Source organism: Balearica regulorum, chromosome 16 (genome assembly GCF_011004875.1).
Source record: "Balearica regulorum gibbericeps isolate bBalReg1 chromosome 16, bBalReg1.pri, whole genome shotgun sequence".
NCBI classification, from domain to species: domain Eukaryota; kingdom Metazoa; phylum Chordata; class Aves; order Gruiformes; family Gruidae; genus Balearica; species Balearica regulorum.
In genome coordinates, this window is record NC_046199.1 from 3,778,601 (window position 1) to 3,801,718 (window position 23,118).

The window sequence follows — 23,118 nt, forward strand, 5'->3', positions numbered from 1 at the left end:
ATGTTTATCGAAAACTAACCTGAACTTCAGCATATTCTATTCTGTGTGGAGCTGTTCTAAAGCCTAACGGGAATAGTAGCAATCTTTAATTGATTTTAATGGGTTTCGAATCAGTTCTTAAATAGACAGAAAATTGCAGAACAGTGTGCTGGGTCCTCTACGTACATTCTAGGTGGCTGTGAAACTCAGTTCATTATGTTTTGTAGATTAGTTTCAGAGCTTCTGATTAAAGGTGCTATTGAAGATATTAAGGGTGACGTTTTAGAACACATGAAGTAGGTAACTCAATTCTCAGGAATATATTGCCACCTGTTTGAACCCAGAAAACTTTATGAACTTGGAAAATGTCTGCGAATTTGATTCTGAATGCCTGAACGTTTGATTATAAGATTGCTGGAGGAGCCTGGTGAGGAAATGTTCCCCATTCTAGCCAAAGGAAAGCGATGCTGTAGATGCAGCGTGTGCTCAGAACAGCGAGTTGCAGCGTCAGGCTTTATGGCAGTTATTCATTTAGTTCTTGTAAATTTTAGTAGAATTTGTGTTATATAAATCTTTTTTAGAGTTTAGTGGTGTTTGGTTGAAATTTTTACAAAAATCCCTTCTATGCCAGTTCATGGGCGGGCTGGAGGCACATTGTAAGAAAGATCTCATCTGCTGTTTAATTTCACAGTTTTTTAAAGTAAGCTCTATAGAATACTGATAGATTTTTATAGGATATTTCTAGTTTCCACCCCTATTATATTTCCTCAAATTTCCCATTATTTTGTTTCTTATTGCTGATGTGGCAGAATTCAGGTTTTTATTTAGATGCCTTTAAGAAAGAGAAAATGAAGACGTTGATGCTACTCTTCTGTCTCAGTTTGCATCGCTGCAATCGGCTTGGCCATAAACCAAACATATGCACGTTCAATAGTTAATCTGAATTCTAAATGTGGGTGTCAGGCAACATGTCAAGCCCTCTCCCATCCCAATATCCTGGGACACGGCTCCATGCTGTCAGAATAAAGGCGATGAACCTTCATGGATATATCCAAATATATTTAAATTGGCTCAACCAAATTTGACGGGGTCATAAGTTAAATGGAAAATTGGATGATAAAAACCCCCTAGTGTTAAGTATCCGTAGCCTGGATTCTCTGACTTAACAGTTAACTTAAAAAATGGGCTCTTAAAACCAAAAAAGGCCAGGCACTGCCATGTTTAAATAACATCCAGGGAAACTGGTCTGAGGGTGTGTTTCCAGTGAAGGTTTCCAGTGGTGGTTGATGGCTGAGTTATAGTTTCTGTAGTTTCTTACAGAGCTCTGCAGTAGGAAATCAGCACTCGGTATGTGAGCTCACTGCGTGATGCTTGCCGAGGGTATGAACCAGTACGCTGACAGTGCTCTCGCGGTCTTAAGAGCACGCTTCTTAAAAACATTTGCATTGTAGATAAGAGAAAAGAAGCTGAGTTGGTTCTAATTATGGTACCTTAGACCCTGTCCCTGTGCATCTGATGCCTCTTGTTCACCTCCGTGCAACATTGACTCTCGTGGATCAGTCAGATGGTATTTGAGTTTGATTTTCATGGGTTTGGATAGCCGTTTCAGATGTGCTGAATCCATTAATTCCCTAGAATAGGTACAACAATGGAAATTCAATGTCCAGGCCCATGTCGGCTGACGCCTCTCACATGCCGTCGGTCTGAGATGACGCAGTTGCCAGAAGATGCAAGTCTTTTCCATCCTTACTGCATTTGCCCTTTTGATCCTTCATTCTTTGAATTAAAATAATTATTAATAAGGAAACCTCTACCCTTTGGTAATAGCTTATTTCCTGTAGCCTATCAAACAGTTATTCTGAAAGTAATGTGTTCATTTGAGCTAGAAATGAGAAGTTCCTGTTCTCTGTAGGCTGAACTGCAAAACCTGCTCACAATAATCTGCTGAAAAATGCACTGCAAGATCTGACTGTACTAATTGCCACTTATTTTTGTTCCCCAGGAGAAAATATTATTGGAAATACTGTATGGCTGATAATATATTTGTGTGTTAAATATTAAAATTAAATGAAAATATATGAAATCTTTATATAACACGTTTAAGAAAATTTAGTACCAAAATTGGCCCAGAGGGGGTACTAAGCTGCAGCAGCATTGTTTCTTTTCAGCTTTAATAAGTCAGGTGAGAGGATCGCTGTAAGGTTGCAATGAAATTATATTCCTTTTCGTACCCTACCATTGTCAGGGGTATAGTGAAGATTTCACTGTCAGGATACCAAAGTGCACCGACCAGATGTTGAATGCTTTCTGGAAAGCTCTGACTCAGCTTTTCCCCTCCACATTCATGCACATCCTACATCCAGAACTTCAGTCTGGGCTAAACACATGGCAGGATTTATGGACAAGGGCTTCCTCGGTCCAGCCTCCACTTGTGCAGCAAGCAGCACCAAAAGAAATGGAGAGCAGGGGAAGGACAAGTCTAACAGCGCCCAGAGAGCTCTGTCGCGCAGAAACGGGCTGTGATTCGGAATGTTGATTATCCGCACTTGAGCTTCCACGCTGAATAGAGAGCTCATCATTTAAAAGATTACCTTGTAGATGATGATAAGAGCGCATTTTCTTTCGCTGCAGACAACATTTGTGCTGTGGTGACCATTATGGCTGGTGCTTTTATCAGTGATTTCGAATGGAGCTGTCAGAAACTTTAAAAAGCTTCTATTAAAGTAATGTGGATTTATCTAAGACCTGTGAAATTTAGCAAGGAACCCAGTTTTGGCCTCCTTTTCTAACAAAAATGTGCAGCTGCACAACAGGGCAGTCAGCTCACCAGCCTTCTAGGAAGTCAGGCATCTGGTTAGTGGCCCGGATTTGAGAATCCCTCGAGAGCTCTCTGGCGAGCAGAGCTTGTGGATGTCTGGAAACCAGTCCTCTCCTGACGTTCATGGGAACAGCAGCGTTACTCGGCTGAGGTGGGGTGGAGTAGCTTAGCACTGGGAACGCGAGACCCCTGCTTCTATTGCCCTGCAGCGTGAACATGTGTGGATTTGATTGCAGTGTTTGCAAATGTGGCTGAATATTAAAAATTGAAATGTAGTAGTTAGTTTTACTGTATCATCTTTCAGGTTATTGGTACTGAAGTTGTTATATAGTGTTGGGAGTTTTAATGCTCTGCTTTTGTTGTCTTTTTTAATGTAATTTCAATGTATGACACTGAAACTTTCTTTTATCCAGCTGGGCATTTGCAAGTGATGTATTGATTCCTGCTATGAAAGCAGCAGTGTTAGCCGATAGTGCCTGGAAGCAGTAGCTTTGAAGCTTGAGACGGGGAGAGCCCCAGGAGATCCATGTTACTGCCTACCTGATAGCCAGAGTACGAGCTGTTAGAATAGTTTGGATATCTCCTCCTTATTTCCATTGCCCGCTTTTTTTTTTTTTTTTTCCTTCCATCTAGCACTTCTTTTTGGAAAACTACTCCTCCTTTCCCTTGGTTGGAGTCACACTGCTGCGTATTTCAACACCAAAACAGAGATGTGATTGCAGCTGAAGTGCTTTTGCAGGCCAAAAAGGCAGATCCTACGCACTGAGTTTACTTTGAGTTAGTGCCCGACCTTAATCTTAGGGTCAGAATGTATCACGGAAAGTTATCATCTTCTGAGCAAAGTTGAATTCCCTTTACTCTTTTGAGAATTGTTGTAGTAATGCAGATGGTTTGGCCAAACTTTAGGGTGAGTAATTGTGCGCTTGCTACTCAGAATTCCCACAGGAATTTCATTCAGACATAGGATCATTGGCTTTTTGCTCCAGTGAAAAGGCAAACAGTTATGAGAGCATCTTAATGCTGATGGTTGCGGTTGTGGAAGCACTTGATGTGCGTTGCAGCACTTCACTGGTTGATGCAGGGAAGTTGATCTCTGAAAATGCCCTAAAGGCAGTCAGGAAAATTATGATCCTAGGTGGAAAAAAAAAAAAAAAACAAAAAACCACAAAAACAAAAAAACCCCAAACAAACAAAAAAACCAACCCACACCCAACAAAACCCCCCAAAAACCATGAAGAAAAGAGCATAACCGGAAAAACAAAGATACATCAGAAAAGAGGAAAAAAGGAAATGAGACCATACCAGTCTGTGTACCAGCTGGGGGGCAAACTGTGAATCCTGCACTTCTGGAGGGTCTAGATGGATCAAAATGTCAGAAAGTGAGACCCAAAATAATCATTTGATAAGGAAACAATTTCTCAGAGCGATAATCTTCAGTCCAGAGCAATAGTTGAAATCAGCCATGCTCTCGGCCACTTGACCACTTCCATTGAGAGCGGCCGCTTCACCACTACCCAATAACTGAGACTCTGAGAAAAGAGCGAGGCTGAAGGATGACGGTCACCAAGGCAGGCAGGGAAAGCACGCGGAGACACACGTGCTGGGTCAGTCGGTGCGAGCTGGGGCGTACAGGGAAAAAACGCCAAGAAAGCAGTCAGTCACTCATCCAGAGTTTTACCAGAGCGGGTTTTGTAGACAGGGGGAACAATGCCAGCAGCGCTAGCTCAGGTACTTGTTTCGTAGAAAAGGAGACAGTATTTGAGCAGGAGATTAACGGGGTTTCACTTGAACACAAATGTCCAAAATGGCAAGCTAAAAGTTTCTCTTGCTAAGCTGAGGAGAGGGTTTAGGTTAAACAGGCTTTTGCTTACAGCTCTCACTACCTCCTCAATGATAATACTTAAACTGTTGCTGAGAAACCTGTTTATCTTTTTAAAATTCGTAAAATAAATATCAGACAAGGTATGAAATATTTTATTAAAGCCTCCAGTGAACTGCAGGTTTGAGGAAAGTTTTCCAAAACGCTGACAGGACATCCTTAAAGGCTGCAGTCCGTGCGCCTGGTATGCTCCTGCTGCATTAGCGAACGTTAGCAGCATCCTGCATAAGGACAACTTCAGTACGAAGCAATTAATAAATTGGTCGTACTTGTGCAGATGAGTTGGTTTTGTGTCTAGCAGTGGGAGCCAAATGATTTCCAAGTGATTCACTGATGGCCTCGTTGTTAACAGTGAGCGTGCCAGATACCCGCGGACCTGAAGTAACGGTTAATTCAAAAGCGTGAGCTAGGTTTTGTTTTACTCCTGTGTGTTAAGGTGCCAGAACTTCACTTCCCACAGAAGCATTGATGAGCTATTGCTATGCTAGAAATTTTTCAGACCAATCATTCTGCAACAATGAGCCTGCGACAGCCGGGAGAATGATACACTCCGGGCTGTTTCCAATCTTTTAATCGATCTCCCTGTCGGACTAAACAAAGGACCAGTCTCGCACAGACAGGTGAGGGCAGCACACGTGAATATCCTGACAAAAAGTAAAATGACTGCAGTGGTATCTTTCTTTGTCAAATGGGTGAGTGGTGTTAAGCAGACAGTAAACCTGCCTCAGCTGTAGCAGCATTGAACTTAAGGGCTTTGTTTAACTGCCTGGGGGGGGGAAGAAAAAAGCAGAGTACGTTTGAATGCCTTGCAACCAGTTTGAGCCTGAAATAGTAAGCTAGAAATAACAAGATTGCTATTACATATCATAAGAGACCAAAAGCTTAGCAGGAATCGAAAAGGATTAACATTTCATAGAGCTGGAAAGAATATGAAGAGGAGTTGTTGTTTCCTGAAACAAAAATGAACTGGGAGAGCTATAAAGCCACCTGCTCGGTATATAAGCCAGCCTTTTGCTGATGGAACGTAGGAGGAGGCTTGCCATCAGGAATTAATGTTAGAGAACTCTGCAACGTAGGATATATCCCAAAAACAGATGTGCGGGAGGGCCAAAAAAAGTTATGTTCTTAGAAGATGTGAGAATCTTTTTGATCTAAACTGATTCTTGCACCCTGAAATGGTTTGAAAAGGGATCTGACACCATTGCCACCTGCTCACGTTCTTCTCTTCTGCAATTGCCGTTTAACCCAAGCAAACAATTTGTGTTTCAACTTGGTGGCTGAAGAAGTACGTTAAAAATTCATTATAGACTGGGTATTTTATTAGTTAATCTGTTTCCTGAAGTGTAACGTGATTGAAATCTATTCTGACTTACACCGAGGTGTACCTTGATTAACTCAACTAAATCAACAGAGCAAGTGATCAGCATCTTGCCCACACGGTAACATTCAGTGGCCAGTTACTGGTGTGCCAAGAACGGTGTTTGCTGTGATGCCCCAGCAGTGCTTTTTTTTAGCTTTGCCTTTTCCTTTTATTGTTGAAAACATTTTTGATATTTAAGGCTCTTGGGGCTCTAATCTTACCTTCCTCTCTCTCCCTCCTAGTGTATATCAACTTGTTGTCAAGGAGGAGAAGCTGCAGAAAGCACGGAGAGCTGCAGACATCATTGAATGCTTCTCTGTCCCAGTGAGCTACAAGAACGCTTCCAGCCTTGACTCACCGCACTACTTTGCAGCTGAGCTGAAACCCGTCAACCTGCCCGTCACGCAGCCTTTCACAGTGGGCGACAACAAAACCTACAACGGCTACTGGAATGCTCCACTGTCTCCCCTGAAAAGCTACAGCATATACTTCCAGGCTCTCAGCAAGGCAAATGGAGTAAGTGCAGAGAAAATTGAAATTGGATCTGTACATATGACCACCTCTGCCTGTCCTCCTCATCTTTCTCCTTCCTTCTCCATTGGATGCCAGTTTAACTCCTCCTCATTATTACCCGCTTACGGAAATTTGATGAAAATTAAACATGGCAGCACTGCTTATCCTTTGCTCAAGTCTCTCTCTGATGCCTAGATCCAATGAGAAACCTGTTGAGGAGCCAGACTATGTAAAGACACATGTTGGCATGTGATTTACAAAATTAATTGCTTAGAATTTGGATTGTTTTTTTTCTTTGTTCCCTTGCGTATTCATGAATGTCAGGGTAGGGGCTCTTGTGCTTTTAAAAGACGTTAACTGCGATATCCTGATAGTCTCCAGTTCACAGTGCTTGTGATTTTGGAGGAGACATTATGAGATGAGAATTACCCAAAAGTTAGGAACTTGGGTGGCCTTGTAGCTTGCATTTTGTCACATCATAGTCTAGCACTTATGGTTGGGAGTTTCAGCTTGAGTAAGTTGTACTGCAGGAGGGATTATGTGCATGTCTGGCTTAGTCCTTTTGAATACCCTGGATGATATTTTTACGTATACTTACTCTGCGATATTAAGTTTAAAATTGAGACAGCACTGGAAACATAGCCTGCTCTGTTCTCAGACTCAAATGACGTACGTGTAATGCCCCAGCAGATCCCATCATAGGAAAAGTGAGAGCCTCTTTTCCCTCTTCTGTTCTTCTATTCCAGCCTGGAATAGTTTGTGACCTCCTGTTTTAACTTTCCTGGTTTGGGTCTGTTCAGCTAAAAGGGTACAGGCCAGATCCAGTCTAAGCAGTCATTTACCTTCCTCCACTTTGACTCCTCTAATTTTTTTCTGTTATCACATAACGTGATACAACTTGACACTCCGGCCTCGCGAAGAGTCTTGGATCATTAACATGGCATCAAGAAGTTGGGTAGCCGAGTCTGTTATTAGCACATTTGCCAGTGCTTTCATGAATCTGACTTTAACGTAGATAAATTCTCTAAGACATCCCCTTTGAAAGAGCGAAATTAGAAAAATCAATCAGAAGTGAATGGTATAGGCTTTGGTCTCCGCTTGGGATAGTGTCTTTTATACCTGAAACGCAGCCGCGCATCACAGAGGACCGTACATCGTTTAACAGGCTAGCAATGCCAATGAATGTTCACAACACATCTTGGTGGTTTACTACCTTCATTTATCACCATTCTCCTGCAGAGTTTCTGCCGTGTGGCTGACAAGCACGAATCTCTTCAATACCGTGCTGTTTTTCACCTTGGTTTCCTTTCTAGTCGATAGCTTCCTTCCAGCACCACTCAATTAATTCAATTTTGGATTTGCCTTTATAAAGGAAATTGTGAAATATATGTATATGTCTCTCTGTGTCTAGTTAGTTCCCCCTTGTGTGATAGTTAATTGCTAGTGAATGGATCCCCAGGGAAGAAAAGACTTTATTTGCTTAAGTACAATATAATATGCCATAAATGGGTTATATGAATGGAAATGTAGGCTTCCCTCGGCATTCTAGATGAAGGCAGCAGTAACGTGTGGTTCCTGCTTTTTTCTGGATCTTTGTAGTGGCAGGTTGCTTCACGCTCTCCGCGTGCAAGGTGATAAGGACTCAAGAAAGGATGACTTGCTTGGGCTGCTCTAACAGGAACACAAGACTGTAAAGGACTTTTTAAGCATAAGTTAATCAAAAGAGTCTGTATGCAGCAATACGCAGTTTATGACAGCATGAGAAGTATCCTGCCAGACAAAACAAATTCCTATTTGAGCAAGCAATGGCCTCTTGCGTTAATAATTGATATTGGTACAGTATATGCTTATATATCCTCGAAGTGCAGAGCTATGGGAAAAAAATTAGAGGAAATGTCCAAGAGTGGAATATGGATCTTCAAAGGAGTAGCTGTGATACTTTTTGTTCCTGGATAAAATCCCGAAGCCCCACATTTCAAACATTAGGGTCTGATTTTCATCCAGTACGTTGCAGCTATAAATAATAAGTTTTGTTTCATTCCCAGAATTGTTTACAGGTATAATTTGTATTTAAGACTTCTGGGTTTTCACTTATGTCTATAACCTGAGCAGCTTTGACTTTATTAGTAAAGCCTACTAATAATTGTGGCTGCGATGTGGCACTTTTGATAATGCACATCTGCAAAAAAATCTGAAACAGTAACAATTTAGCACAATTAAAATATAGCCTTATGTTCCCTTGCACACGAAAAACTTAACGTTGCCACTCATTTTTTAATTAAGGTATTCTATAGTTTCATTAATCACTGGCAGTCGTGGAATGATGAAACTTCTTTCCACACCTGGAACCTGCAATGAGAAACCTTTGTGCAGTGAACCAGAACATCTTCCTCTGGAAATGTAGGACTCTGGGGACAGCTTAATTTGAAGAAACCTTCTGTATTTGGTCAAAAAGCTTGATTAGGAGGAGGTAGAAGTGTTATAGTTCTACATTGTTTCAGCTCCTCTGTTTGCGGAGGGCTGTGCTCATTTGGTGTTCTCGTCTGCTCTGCAACCATTAGCCGTGATTGTTCCAGTGAAAGGAACATAATTAACAGCTGGATGAAAAACAAGTGTGGCAAATTGCTGCAAAATCAGATCACGAGCTTTGCTGCCTTCTCTTGTGCAGTGTTGTACTTGTTGTTTTGAGAGTTTGAATGAGAGAGCTGTCACTGGCTGAATTCTTCTCTGTGGACGGTTGCACCAAGTTTGGTCAACGTGGAGTTGCTTCCAGACAGGGGTCTAAGTAGAGCATGTGTGAAATGGAATAGTTTTCAGCTTTGTTATACAAAATGCTTCCAAATTGTGTGAATTTCCCTCCTCGGGACTGTTGAAAGCCAGATGCTGAACTGAAATGTGTCGGCGTTTGAAGTAAGGGGGGGGAAGAGAAAAAGGAAACAGAAGCTCCAGGCTTTGTAACCGTGGGGGTGAGAAGCACCAGTTGTTGTTACTGTTGGTTTGTTAGACGGAGTTGGGACACAGAGTGACCCAGGAAGAAGAATGGACAAGTGGCTTTGCTGTGCTCTGGCAGGATCTCCACACGCGCTGTCGCAGCCATCCAGGTTAACTGATGTTTGCTGGTTGTCCTGGTACCACCTGCTACAGATGGCTGCTGACAGAGCATGAAGTTTTCCTCCTCTGAAAAGCCTCCCTGAGCTCAGCCCCTGTAAAACACCAGCCCTTTCAGTGTTTATCCCTCTGAAAGGTGAGGCCAGGGTGGCAGCACCATGTTACTCCTTATCCTCTCTTATCCTTATACTGACTTAAGAATCAAAGCTAAATCTTGCAGGTTTTATTGTCCCCAGGTTCTTTATCTGGGTCGTTGCAGGTGACGGTCTCTGGTTAGTGATCCAGTTACACGCTCAAACGAGGAGAATTCTTTGGCTGCCCTGTGAAACCTGCCTGAACTTTTGAGCAGCTCAGAAACCTTGAGCATCCTAAAAATCCTTCCTGGAGTTGCATTTTACCTCATTGAGTTAAAATGAAATCTGTAACGGCACGGTTGCAATCAATAACTCTCGGCCGTTTTTCCTCTAAATGGGAGATGAGGCAGGAGCCTTTGTAAGGCAGCTGGAGATGACATGGGGGATGCTGCCAGCTGCTCCGCAGCCTGGTGGTCCAACAGGTGAGTGATGTTTTCGGGCCGGAATTGTGAAAAGTAGCACCACAGGAATCAATGAGAATATTATTTTTGAGGGAATGATAGACTCTACAGAGATCTTATTGATTTTTTTCCTTTCTAATGACTTGTACTACATGCATGGTCAGGCAGTTCGTTATTATCGGGGGACTTCAGGATGGCTTTCTAGATGCTGACAGGTCTACTCACACAACATTCTTCTTCTGGGACATTTTGGAGCTATGGATAGACCTGCCAACAGAGAGGTGGCATTCATCCCTGTGAAGATGGCCCACAAAAAAAACAGTGAGGTACTTCAGCATGAGCAGTGTTCTGAAAACTGAAGTGGCACCAAGGTCGCCTGCATTGCTTCTGTGAAGTATTGAATGGCTCTGAGGAGCTCTGTGTTCAGTGGGATTTCAGGTGTACAGTTTTGTTCACTTATGTTTACTCCTCCTTAATCTCATGCTGGAGCTGCTGGGGCAGAAATAAAGCAGCTGTGGAAGGACTTCACTCTTTGTAAGCCTGTTTCCACATCTGGTTGGCCAGCCTAGGGCAGAGTATGTGGACCTGAGTGTTTTCTGGAGAGTATGTAAAATCCTCCTCCAGTCTACTTCACGTTTGAGAGGTTGAGAGGTGTGAGTATTCAATGATTAACCATGTATCATTGAAATAACTTTCTATTGTAAATAATAAAAGCCCTAACTGCTTTGTTAAACTTCCCTTCTCCAAATGACACGGATACTAAAGATAATTGTTAATTGGAAAGGCAGTACTAGGTTTAGCTTAGTCTCTCGGAGAACCAGCAGTTTCCTTAAGCTGGCAATAGGAATTACAGGGGAGCCCATTGACCCTGCACAGTTATGTGCACATAAGTCATTTTAAAGACAGCAAAGAGCTGGCTTCAGAAAGAAGCACACGATCTATAGCTCCTGTGAACTTGGGCAAAATTTGTTGAGGACCAAAAAAATAATTCCTGAGGATGTTCAGTGGACAGAACCACGGTTTCTATCCTGTAGGAAGCAGGTTGCCAACAAGCATGCTCAGTGTATAGCTCTGGGACACGGGGACTAAAGTTGAACCTGAGGCCAAGGGGGACATTGGTAATTACTTGTCTTGTCTGTGCACCAGCAAAGTTAAAATTGCCTGTCACCAGTTTGAGCTGCCTGATGAAACTGTGCCTGGTGCAGGCCAGCCCCAAAGGGAACATCTGGGGACAGCAGGTCTCACTGGTGCTGCAAGTGGTTCTTCAGACGAGGCATGCACTGCTTATCTAGTGCAAAGTCATAATAATAGTAAAGGAAAGGAAGAAATGTGGGTGTGGAAACAGATGGATGAAAAAGCTCTGCTTCTTTTATTGTTGTTCGTAGTCTGTAAACAGCAAGCTGTCATTTTAAAAGAAAAGACAGAAAAAATCATTTGCCCTTTTAGGTTGTGAAGATGCAGCTGTCACATAAACATATGTCCTGCTGCCCTTATAGCCCTTTTCTGCAGAAAATTGTTCCCATCCAAACACTAAAGAGACAGAGGCAGAACTTGTCTTGTTATCATCCAGTGTACTTCAGTGAAATGTGCGTTTAGGAACCTAAATAATTAGTAGACAGCATCAGCTCCCTTCCTTTGGAAAGGAAAGAAACAAACTATATTGAAAGAGTGTTTAAAAAAACCCCTGAATACTCAGGGGGATGCGGAACAAGCTCATGGTGTGTAGTTTCGAGCTGGCATGGGCTGTGTTGGCAGAGAGGGCTCTCAACACAATCTGTGTTCTCTTCAGAGGGTCTCCAGCTCCTTCTGAGCGTGGGTCTGGGTCTGCCCTCCCGGAGCAGTCTGCCAGTGCTCCGAAACACGGTCCTCACATGGTCCGTGTCCATGGTGTATGGACTTAAAAATTTAGCCAGGGTTCAGCCTTGAGTGAGGGGTACACCATAATCATCTTTTATTCACGTGGAGGTTCCGGAACACAGACGTCAATATGTTCTGGTAAACATGTAGATGGGCTTAACAGGCAGTAAGCTTTCTGGATACGAAGCATGTTGGAAAATGAAAGTTGGATCAAGAGCGGTAGGACATATTCACGCAGTGTTTTCCTGTTCCAGGATCTTGGTTAAAATATGCCCAACTGAAATTTGGGGAAATTATTTTTGTTTTTCTAAAACTATTTTTAATTATCCCTTTATTTAATTATTTTTCTTGTAATTGCTTTAAGCTATCTGAAGATAATTGAGAATTACCTTCATTGTTTATTCCTGCTTTACTATTGGCTAAACAGAAGCATCTTTACTGTGGACAGGAAAGCACCCTTGTCTGAATCAAAAGTCATATATTTTCAGAAAACAAATGCGATTGTACGAAAATGGGTTTACTGGTTTTTCGAAAAAAACCCATGTATTTATTTGTTCTGTTTCTTGGTAGAAAAGCTCATACAAACTCACAGTTCTCAGCATCAATCAAAGAAAAATAGAGTAAATTGAAAGAGATCTCATTTTTATGAGATACCAAAGAGATGAGCGGTGGGTTGATCAATGAGGTGATCAATGGAAATCGATGGAATAATCAACCCTAATCAGGAATATGGGCTAAGTTCAAGTCTTTAAACTTTAGCATCCCTAGTAGCTGGACGTCTGGAGTCTGTGCAGGTTTCTTTTATGTTTTTCTTCTCAGAAGATGCAATTTGAAGTTCTGAAGTCCAGATGTCTTGTTCCTCTAGTGATTGATTGCCCTTGCTTTTGGCAGTGCCAAATCATGGTCTTCTAATAACTATGATCGTCTGTGCAAAATGCAGCAATTAGTAGCTGTAGATGCAAACAGAACACACTGCATCCTGTCTTCTCAAATTACCCAGTGAGAGGGTAATGTGCAGCAATGTGCACATGGTCAAATGAGATCAGTTACAGCATCATTAACAAGATTTCGGGTTTTGTTTTCTCACCTCTTCTTTTCTCAGCATTGACTAATTTCTCCAGCTTTTTGTTGCACTTTGAAACTAGCAGAAGGCAATAAATACACAAGAAAATTTTCCACAATGAAATGCGAGCAAGCATCCACCTACTTGTAGGCTGCAAAAATGCTATCTTGATATTTTCTATTTATTTTATTTTTCATTGCTGATTTTCCAGGTCACCTTGTCTTAAGATTGTAAACTACATCAGAATCTGTCTTATAATTCCCAGCATTATGTGCTGAGGCTGTGCTCTGACAATAAAGCTGTGTTTTTCCTGCTTCATATATCATCACCAGCAATAAAGATTTTGGATTTCCAGAATAGTTGGCAATTCGAGCTGATTATACAGAAGGCAGAGATGAATGTGGAGCTCTGTTGTACGGTTGCGTTGACTTTGCAGTGCTGGTGGTTGTACAGGTTGTGCAGAGGAGTGGATTTTTGAGGGAGAGAGGGGTCAGTGCGCCAGAGAGAGATGCCTCTGGTTTACCAGGATAAGCAGTGCTTCAGTCCCACTCTGGGCGCTGCATGGGTGCGAAGGGGTGTCCGTAACGGACGTGATTTGTTCTCGGTAATCCAGGAGCTCCTTAAGAGAGTTTGAAGGCAAAGTCGACAAAGGGACAGTTTGTCCTGAATATTTTGTTGGGTTTAGACTACACCAAGTGTTACTTATATCCAGGTAGCGTGGGTGATTTGTATCTTGAGGAATGCATAGAAAAGGATCAGCGAGAATCACTCTTGGGTTTCCCAGTGTGGATCATGCAGTTGTCCCCTTCCTACGTGCGACGTAAGCATCAGAAGGAGAAAGGCATGACGGGACCGTGTTTTTCTGCTCAGACCAAGGAGAATCCATCACAGGTAGACCAGACTTTGTCCAAGAGCAAATTCAGACTTTCACAGTGTTTGTCTTATTGCTTGAGGATGGAACGAGGCACTCAGCAGTGCATTTGCTAGGCTATTGTTTCCAGAGCACAGACAGCATCCATATTAATGGAGCATTGTTACACACAGTAATTTATGCAAGTATTCGTTACACCTGAGACGTGTACAAGAGCGTGTAAAGACATAAAGTGCGATGAAAACCCTGCAGCAGATTGCTGCCTGACAAAGTCAGCTTTTTAACCAAAGCAGCACGTTAAGATTTGGACGGCGGTCATGCATCGGACGGGAGCAATCCATGCCAATAAGGGCTGTAGAATGAGGAGCTGGGGACACGAGAAAGGATGTGTTTTCAGCGGAGCTGGCCTGAGAAGGCTGCCGAGTTTGAGCTTTTCATGAAGCCAAATACAACATTGCTGTTCCGATCCAAACTCCTGTTTACGCAGATCTGCAGGCTCTGAGGTGGATTGAACAAAAGCATTGGGTTTTGTCCCGGCTCTGCAATGAGAAACAGCAGTGGTGTGGGTTGTGTTTGAATAGCTCGTTTGGCAGAGCAAGCCATACAGCATGCTGGTTTGCTTCACGTACGTATCAGAGAGCTGAAATATTCAAATGACTACTTTGGTGTCTGTTTGCCATGTGTTTAAATAAATACTCCATTTTCAAAATTTGCAGTAATGGTGCATGAAAATTTGATGTACGGTTGCATGTACTTTTGACCCAAGGCTTGTCTGCCTATTACAGATCAGGTCATTTAACTGGTAAATTCTATTAGTTCATCAGGCAGTTACACGGGACCCATCACTCACACATCCAGTGCGGAAAAACATGTCACTCTTAACTTCTCAACAGTTAGAGAAGCAGCTGTGTGCAAGCCCATTACTATGGAATGGTTTAGGCAACTAAAACTGTTGGTGGTATTTCCAGACATTAAGTGTAAGAAAAATGCTGATTTGTTTTTAGTACCTTTTTAAGGGAATGTATGTTTATGTAGATGGACAAATAACACACCTTGATATTTTCCTGTATTTTTTTTTCTTTATTTTTCAGGAAACAAAAATCAACTGTGTCCGGCTGGCAACAAAAGGTATGTGGATCTCCTTTTTCTGCAAAGCGCAATGCCAGTAATGTAAAAGCTGCAGTGGTGACACAACTCGATTACAGTTACTATTCAAAGAACAAGCCTCTTTTTTTCTTTTTTCTTTTTTCTTTTTTCTTTTTTTCATTTTTTTCTTTTCTTTTTTTTTTTTTTTCTTTTTTTCTGTTAAGGAAGATTACAAAGGCAGAACAACAGTTTCCAGAACCACTTCACTATACATATGGACTCTGTTATTTTTTTAAGACAGGGTATCTTTCTGTCTCTCCATGGTTCCTCCTCTCCCTTATTCTGTCAACAGCTTTCCTGTCCTGAGGACTGTTCTCGCTACTAGCAGAACGTCACTGAAAAAGTGACATTAACTTCGTTCTCTCCGCAACTGTGTAAAGTAGATAAGAGGAGATCTCACATAAGCCTACCCTTGAACACAGTGGGGCACAATTCTTTCTTCACACCATTTTCATGATATAAGTGAACAAACTAGTAAAGTACGTTCCTTATTTTCATTGCAATTAGTTCAAAACAGACCAAGCTGATAGGTCAAATGGTCCAGACTGAGCAAACCCCATACAAATACGGTTAAGATGCAAAGCTCCCATCCCCAGGTTGCTTCACGAGGTGTGTAGCTCAAGGGACCAATGATGACAATGTCTGGGTTCCTTCTTTGAGTTTAGAGTTGCTTTTAACAACTCTTCTAGGGATTTCAAAATCACCCCAGGGGCTACTTTGCCAGCAAAGGTGTCAGAACCCAATTTACTTGTAACAAACAGAGGATCAGCTGTAAAAAGATGTCCTCGATGCACACATCTAGTCTCAAAAAGAGCTGCAAGGAAATGATGGAGTAATTGCCATGGGCCGTGCTACAGGTAGCTCCCCATGTCCAAAATTAGGGTTGCTTCTTGTGCTCTCGCTGCTTTGCTGTAATGTGAATAGCTGTATTACTGCCTGTGGAGTATTTTGAGAGTTAAACAAAACTGGGAGGAACCCATGACTTTTTTTTTTCTTCTTCTTCTTCTTTGAGGAACCATCCCATTTTTCCCATTCTTTTCACTCTTTTCTGTCTTGTGGCAGTGACAGAAGTTAATTACTCCTAGATACTTTCTCCTGATCCCTTCTGCATCTGCACTTACAGAGGAGTTGGGAGGGCTCAAAGAAGCCCCGGCTAACAGTTGTTGGGGAGCAGACAAGGACTTTTCCCATGTTTATATGGAGACACCCCCCAGGCTGTTCCAGAAAGCCGTGCACTGGGATGGCAGCTGCTGCATCAAGTTCCCACCATGCAGCTGGTTTTTACTGCTGACACCTGCCATGCAAACTGGTGGGCTGTAAGGGTTGTGTCACCACTGAAAGCCAAGGAGGATGAGCCATTTCTCCCCTTTCTCCCTTTCATCTGTGGCTCTGGTGCTCCCTGTATCCTCTTGTTCCTTTCCTTTTAAAAAGTTCCTCGTAAAATCTTTGTTTATTTCATTTCTCTGGGTAACAAACATTCTGTGTGTCTCAGTCTCCCCTCCTTCCCCCCAGTTTTTCCAGCTGGTAGTGATGTGACCATTTCGGATACCTTATTTTGGCTTTCTGGTGGTAGAAAGACAAAGAGCAGGAGTGGGAAAGGCGAGTCTGGGTGAAATGAGTCTCCCCAGGGTTCTCCCAGAGCATCACTAGGGGTCTCTTCATGACATCAGAGCAACTGGATTAAAGCATTTTTGGAAACCTGTAGTTTCTTCCATTTCAATCATTCCTTTTTCTGGAGTTGGTGGAAGAATATTGTCATGCTAGCAGGAAAGATATTTGCTCTGTGACTGTTCAAAGAAAAATAAAAAAATACACAGCTTGAAAAGCCCCCTTCTTGCGTGACCTTCTGATTCGCACTGTCTGGTTTGGGCACTTCAGAAAAGTGTCACATAAGTGTTTGACCTTCAGTTGACTTCTGCAAACGGATTTAATTTCCATTAACCTGTTAGGTCACCAGGAAGAGTCAATAAGCTACCCTCATTCTGTCGTTTCTGAATGTCATCTCTTTTTCAAAAAAGATCTCTTAGTAATATTAATTTGATAACAGATATAAAAGAGAAGGGTGGAGCCTGAGGATGCCTAGAGCCACTGGTTTTTGGTGATCTTATTCTTTAGGATTTTTCTTGATTGACCTGAATGGAAAAGTACAAGAAATGATGGCAGGACTAGTGTTTATTCTCACTGTCTCAATGGATATTACTTTCGATTTGTAGGCAGATACCTTATTTCTGTATGTGGAGTGTAGAAATCTCTGTGGAAATTTTTTTTAATTCTTTTTTTTTTTTTTTCTTGTCCTCACTTTGTGAATTGCAATGTATTTCTCAGTGCCTGACCATTAGCAAGGACACTGGAGTATGCATGGCTGTGGCTAATTTTATGCAGTTTTAGCTTTTCAAAGGTACAGTGTTGGCTGCAGCTCACACGCAAGGTAGCGTTACAAGCTAATTTGCAGTCTTGATAACATAACAGTATCTTCCATTGCCGGCGCCTGTGAAGTGTGAGCAGCTGAGCAGTAACTGAACAATGCGGTTCTGTGGTTTGGAGCTTTCCCATAGTTTCAGATTTCTGTATGTCATGAGGCTGAATTCCCACCATACGGTAACTCCACATGAATAGAAGGACTCAGCCACTCCACATCCCAGCCCCTGAAGAGGGGTTTCGGGTCTGCCCTCTCTCTGCCATGGACAGAGACGCTCACGGAACTGTAATTACATTGTGACCTGATCAAAGGCTGATAGCTGGGATGTTCTAGCTGACCTACTGTGTCTGTGCTGTCTTCTGTCTACTCATTATATTGATTATCTTTAATGGCGTTGCCCTGTATTCGCCTTTATTTGCATCATTGTCTTTCTGAGGAGAGAACGAGCAAACCTGTAGTCTGCCTTGAACAAAGTCATCGGAGCAGCTAGCAAAGATACCGCTGTGGTGTCTTGGGTAAGAGTCAGGAAAAAAAACCAAAACAAAACACTTTTTGGAGTCGGGGCTGATCTCAGTGTTGACAGCTCAAAAGCTCCACTTTGAGTTGGTACTAGAGAAAAAGCATATTTTGTTCTGACGCAAGAAAATAACTACATACTACTGGTGCCAGGCTAAAGGTTCATTTTGGGCTATAGGCCCAATTTTTCCATTCCTAGGCATTTGACACTGCAGTAGCTCCATTAACGTTAGTGAAATGAGTTCTGATTTACACCAATGACAGGAGGATTAGGATCAAGACGTGTTACAGCAAGGCAAGTATTCTCTTGAAGTACTGGATTAGCAAGGGCACTAAACATGAGTGTGGGAGTAATTAGGCAATAAAATGTGTTAGGCAGTGTGTTACTGGGGGATTATAACACATCTCGGGTGTTGCTGCAAGGCACCTGTTTGGAAGCTGAGTAGCTTTAATTACTTGAGAGACGCATGAGGCTGTTCCACTGTTGCTACTTCAGCAGGCTGGGAGGCAATTTGTTTTCTATGTCCCATTGCCTCGAAACCAAGAAAACAAAAGTAGACAACTCTTTAAAAAGTGTTTTAGTCCATTAAAGAGTGTTTTGGAGATTTCCCAGTTTTCTTTCCTTCCCTTTTAGCAAGAAATAGACTGTTTAGATCGACCCCTTTCCAGTTCAGTTCAGCTCCATGCCGGAGCTGCTTCCCATCTCTCCCGGTGGAGCACTCTTCTGCGTGGTTTTCTACATGCTGCTCCCATTTAGATGAACTTGATTCTTGTCGTCTCAGGAAACAGAGTCTCTAATCTTTGTGTATTGGCTTAAGAGTGGGTGTGTGGGCAGGTTTCAGCATTTCAGAGCACTAGGTCATGACACCAGCAGTGCATCCTCCAGAGCAGAGCTAGACGCCCACCCATGTAAGCACATCTGTGGAGCTCCTTTCCTTCCATCCAGCGTCTCGGCGTAAGAGTTGGCTGATGCCGGTGGCAAGGGGCAGCGACAGGGACTCCTCAGCGGCCTTTGCTGTGGTGACATTTGGCAATCCATCAGAAAGCTCTCTGCGTTTGTCCAGTCTGTGTAGCCATTTCCCATTTTGCCAGCATGTTTTAAATCCACAAGCATTATTAACCTTTTGTATCTACGTATGTATTTATTTTCAGGTTCATTGGTCTCAGATTTCTTACCACTTCCAGCCATAAACATCTCTCCTCATATGGGCTACTCCTCTTTTTTAAATTACTGGAGTAATGTTGTCTTTCACAGCATTAGTCACTTGGATGCATATCATTAGCATAAAACACTCTTTAAAAATAAGTTTCTAATTAAACCTCAATTTACCAGCTCTCTGCCATACAGTTTTCATTCAGCCAGTTTATTTATTAGTTTTGCCATTTGGTTTCCTTGATAGCATTTGTTTTAATATGTCCCATTCTTCCTGAATTAACTGACTTGTTCTCCCTGTCTTAAAGCAAGATATTTATATTGACACTTTATTAGAGAAAATTGCAACCTCTTACGAAGAGAGAGCGATTACCTCTTGTATTCTTAAAGTGCATTAAATTAATTTCCCAGTGTAATTGAAACCAAGGCAGAGGGCTCATTAATGGTTCCTTATCTCTTGATACTCATTTCTTCTTTCTTTAAAATGTGAGTTCTTGCAAATGAAAGAATGGAACTTTAATAATCATTACGAGGTACATTTTTATTTTTTTCCTTTTTTTTTCTCGTGCATGCTGCCTGGGAACGATTTTGCTTGTTCTTAGCAGTAATAGGTAGGCAACAGGTGACCACGGGAAACCCGCCCAGCCTCTTGAGCACAGGTGATTATCAGTTCAGGAAGAGGAAAACTGTTCAGGCTTCCACACGTCTGAGCAGCTTCATGACTTCTTGTTTCATATTTAGTTTGCATGGGAAAATACTTTATGGTTATTCTAACTACAGTATAACGGGGGCACTCCTTGAAGTGAATGGCAATTAACGGTTGGACTTGATGATCTTAAAGGTCTTTTCCAACTAAAACGATTCAATGATTCTACGAATATATGCCTGTGCAGAGGGTCATCTGGAGGTCCAGACACCACTTAAATCTTCACGGGAGCACTCGAGCATGACTGAAGAGCCCCGTGGATACCTTGCTGGCCCTCTGCAGAGGCTCAGTATCTCCCTGAGCGTGCATGGAGATCACCTTGCATTTTTGAATTAAAGTAGCTATGGCATTTTCTGGGGCTGATTGTTATGGTTATTCTTAGACAGCTGAGTCCTGCTGTTGAAGAAATGATGACAGGAAAATGAAAACTTGATTCTGTAAGCCCTCTGTATAGAAACTTCTGCTGAAATCAGAGACTTTGCAGAATTGAGCCTCAGTAGCACCATGTAAAGTCATTCACAGCTCACTAGCGGGGAGGTTCAGAACTTCTCAAGGGTTTTGCAGTTTCCATCAGAATGAACTTGGACGTCTGTATGTCATTAAACTTGCCACATAGTATGTAACACTGGGACTAGTACCATCATTTTACTTCAGAAAATTTAAATACAGACAGTAAATCCCATCAGTTTGTGGAAATAGTTGCTTCTGCTTTAGCCTGATGTGCATGGAATGACTTATTGGGATGTGACAGTTACCTGTGATTAATGCGAAAGGGAGGGGAAAGGAGGGTTGGTTTTTCAGTTTTGGGATGGATTGATTTTTTGTTGGAATGTTCCTCTCCCAGTTATTCCCATGTAGCAATGACTTCCTCACCCAACAGTTACTTCAAGTACACGTCAGGGCAGCTGTAATGATACAGGGGCAAAAAGGTACTGGGATTATGGTGAAGTTCAACTGGTTTTAAGATTGTGGGAAATGGTCTTGTTTTTTTGTAGTGCATCAGCACTGGGAAAAGGGAATTTCCTGGGAGAAGAGTGCATAACAACTTTCAGACCTCAGAAATGAACCTGGGTCTGAAAGGTCACCAGTGAAATCACGGGGAAGAAAAAAAAGACTGCAAAAACCAATGGAAAATCAGGAGGAAAAAACTCCTTCTATTCACACACAGTTTTGCTGCATATGAAAACTGTTCATTTAATAGCTCTTGCTCCCTCAAATTCATTTAAGAGGGCTCTGTTGTTTTCTGAAATATATTCTAGTTTTGTAGACAAATAATGTATTTTTTAAACAGATCTAATCCCACTTCAAATCTGTTTGTTATTGCATTTTGTCTTCTGATACACTGGAATGTTATTCCTTTGACAGGTTTATTCTGGTTTATGCTATTTATTTCAGAGGGGTTTATCACACTTCTTAAATTGAATGCGTGAAAATTTTTTTTCTTTTACCCTGAACAAGTCTCTGCCTTCTAAACATTATTTTTTAGCACAAGTTCGTGTAACATCATAATTAATTGTTAATAACAGACACGCTTACGTTGCTCTTTCTGAAAAATAGTCCCCACTGGGAAGACAAACTTCCTGGCATGTGGATCCCACTTAACCCAGTGAGCATCTTTATTTTCATTGAATTTGGTATCAAGACTTATTTAGAGGGATGTCGGCTTTAGGGGCTTCCTTAACCCAGGGAGCTCGTGAACCAACCTGGAATTAGTGAAGAACCTGGTGCAGAACTGAGGCCACAAGTGAACTGAGTTTGATAACCTCAGCCCGGTTTCTAGAGGACATTGTATACTCCAGTGTCTGCTGCACTCCCAGACCCTCATCTCGGGCTCCCCAGTTCAGATGAGCAGTGAGAGGGGAGATGCTGGGAGACACACAGTGTTTAAGGTAAAATTTGGGCTAAATTAGTAACAGTAGACTGTGAAAACGTCAGCTCTGTAATTCAAAGCATCCATTGCTGGGATGCACTGGGTTGGTTCAAAAAAACCCCAAAGGGTCTTTAGAAAAAGCAGAATACAACTGATGATTGCTGTGTGAGCCAAGTCCTCCTGGAATCAAAGCCGGCAAGGATTTACCCGGAGTGCTATGGAGGCTGTTGTCCCCCTACAACACCCGCCTGGTGTGAAGGGATGCTGTTGGCCGTGTGTTGTGGCTGTGGTTGGTAGGTTGTACAATCACCTTTGTTTGCAGATGAACTGCTAGCCAGGCAAAGGAGGGAAACAATCAACAGGCAGCAGCTGGACATTAAAACCAGAAGTGAAGGTCAAATCCGAAAGGATTTGTTTTGGTTTATTTAGTTTTAACGCAAGGAGCAATGCATGATGACTCGCTTGTGAAATTCGGAGTTGTGTGGGGTTTTTTTTTGCCCCCTCTCTTCCGCTTGAAGGTTTGCAGGAAGAACTGTCCGCATGTGCCCTGAAGCCTTCTGCACAGGCGGGGAGATGGGGCTGGGGGGGCAGCCGCAGGTGGAGAAGCAGGAGGAGAGCTGTTATGTTTTAGAGGACATCAACGCTGCATGTTCCTAACCCTCATACCCTGACGCCAACGTCTTTGGGTAGTCAGTATTTCTTCTCCGTTTCCCTATACATAGAGATGCTTTCTAAGGTGTATCAGCCGCTGGTCAGGTACTATGGATCACATAAAAAGTTTTTCATAAACAGACTATCATTGTCAGTGTCCTTAAATACAACTTCCAAAGGCACGATGAACCCAAGGCTATTACAAATACATTATGCCTCTGTTTCCTTACATACATTTTTCAATGAGCCAGTGTTCAGAAACAGGGTTATTATTAATGCATCAGCTTCTCAGTTTCTTCTGGGAACTGGACATTTAAAAAACTATATATTAACATTAGGATACGTGACAATGTCACAAGAGAGGTAGGTGTGCAAGAGTGGAATTTCATAAAATCACTGTAGAGGAAAAGAAAAATCTTCATTCACGACATGCCTTAAAGTACAGCTTGAACTTGGTAAAGTACAGAAAGTTTCCCCGTATTTTATGCATCGCACATACAACGTGTATACGCAGACTTCCTGATGCGATGGCCATATGACGCCCTTTCGTCTGTAAAATGGCGAGTGTCCTCCTTTGCGTGCTGCTCAGTCAGCTCGAGGGTGAGGTCTTAGTGGGCACGGGTGTTGTAGGCCACCGTGGTGCTTAAAGCACCTTTGACCAGCCGGGCTCGAAA

General features: G+C 42.3%; 1 protein-coding gene across 2 annotated transcripts in view; it reads left to right on the forward strand.

Moving 5' to 3' along the window:
• The window catches only part of PTPRT (protein tyrosine phosphatase receptor type T), a 469,086-nt gene that overhangs the window by 361,077 nt on the left and 84,891 nt on the right, over positions 1 to 23,118 (forward strand). For both annotated transcript variants that reach the window (XM_075768624.1, XM_075768623.1), the window contains exons 12-13: positions 6,279 to 6,552; positions 15,075 to 15,111. In XM_075768624.1, coding sequence (XP_075624739.1) covers positions 6,279 to 6,552; positions 15,075 to 15,111 — 311 coding nt within the window. The remainder of the gene's footprint in view (positions 1 to 6,278; positions 6,553 to 15,074; positions 15,112 to 23,118) is intronic.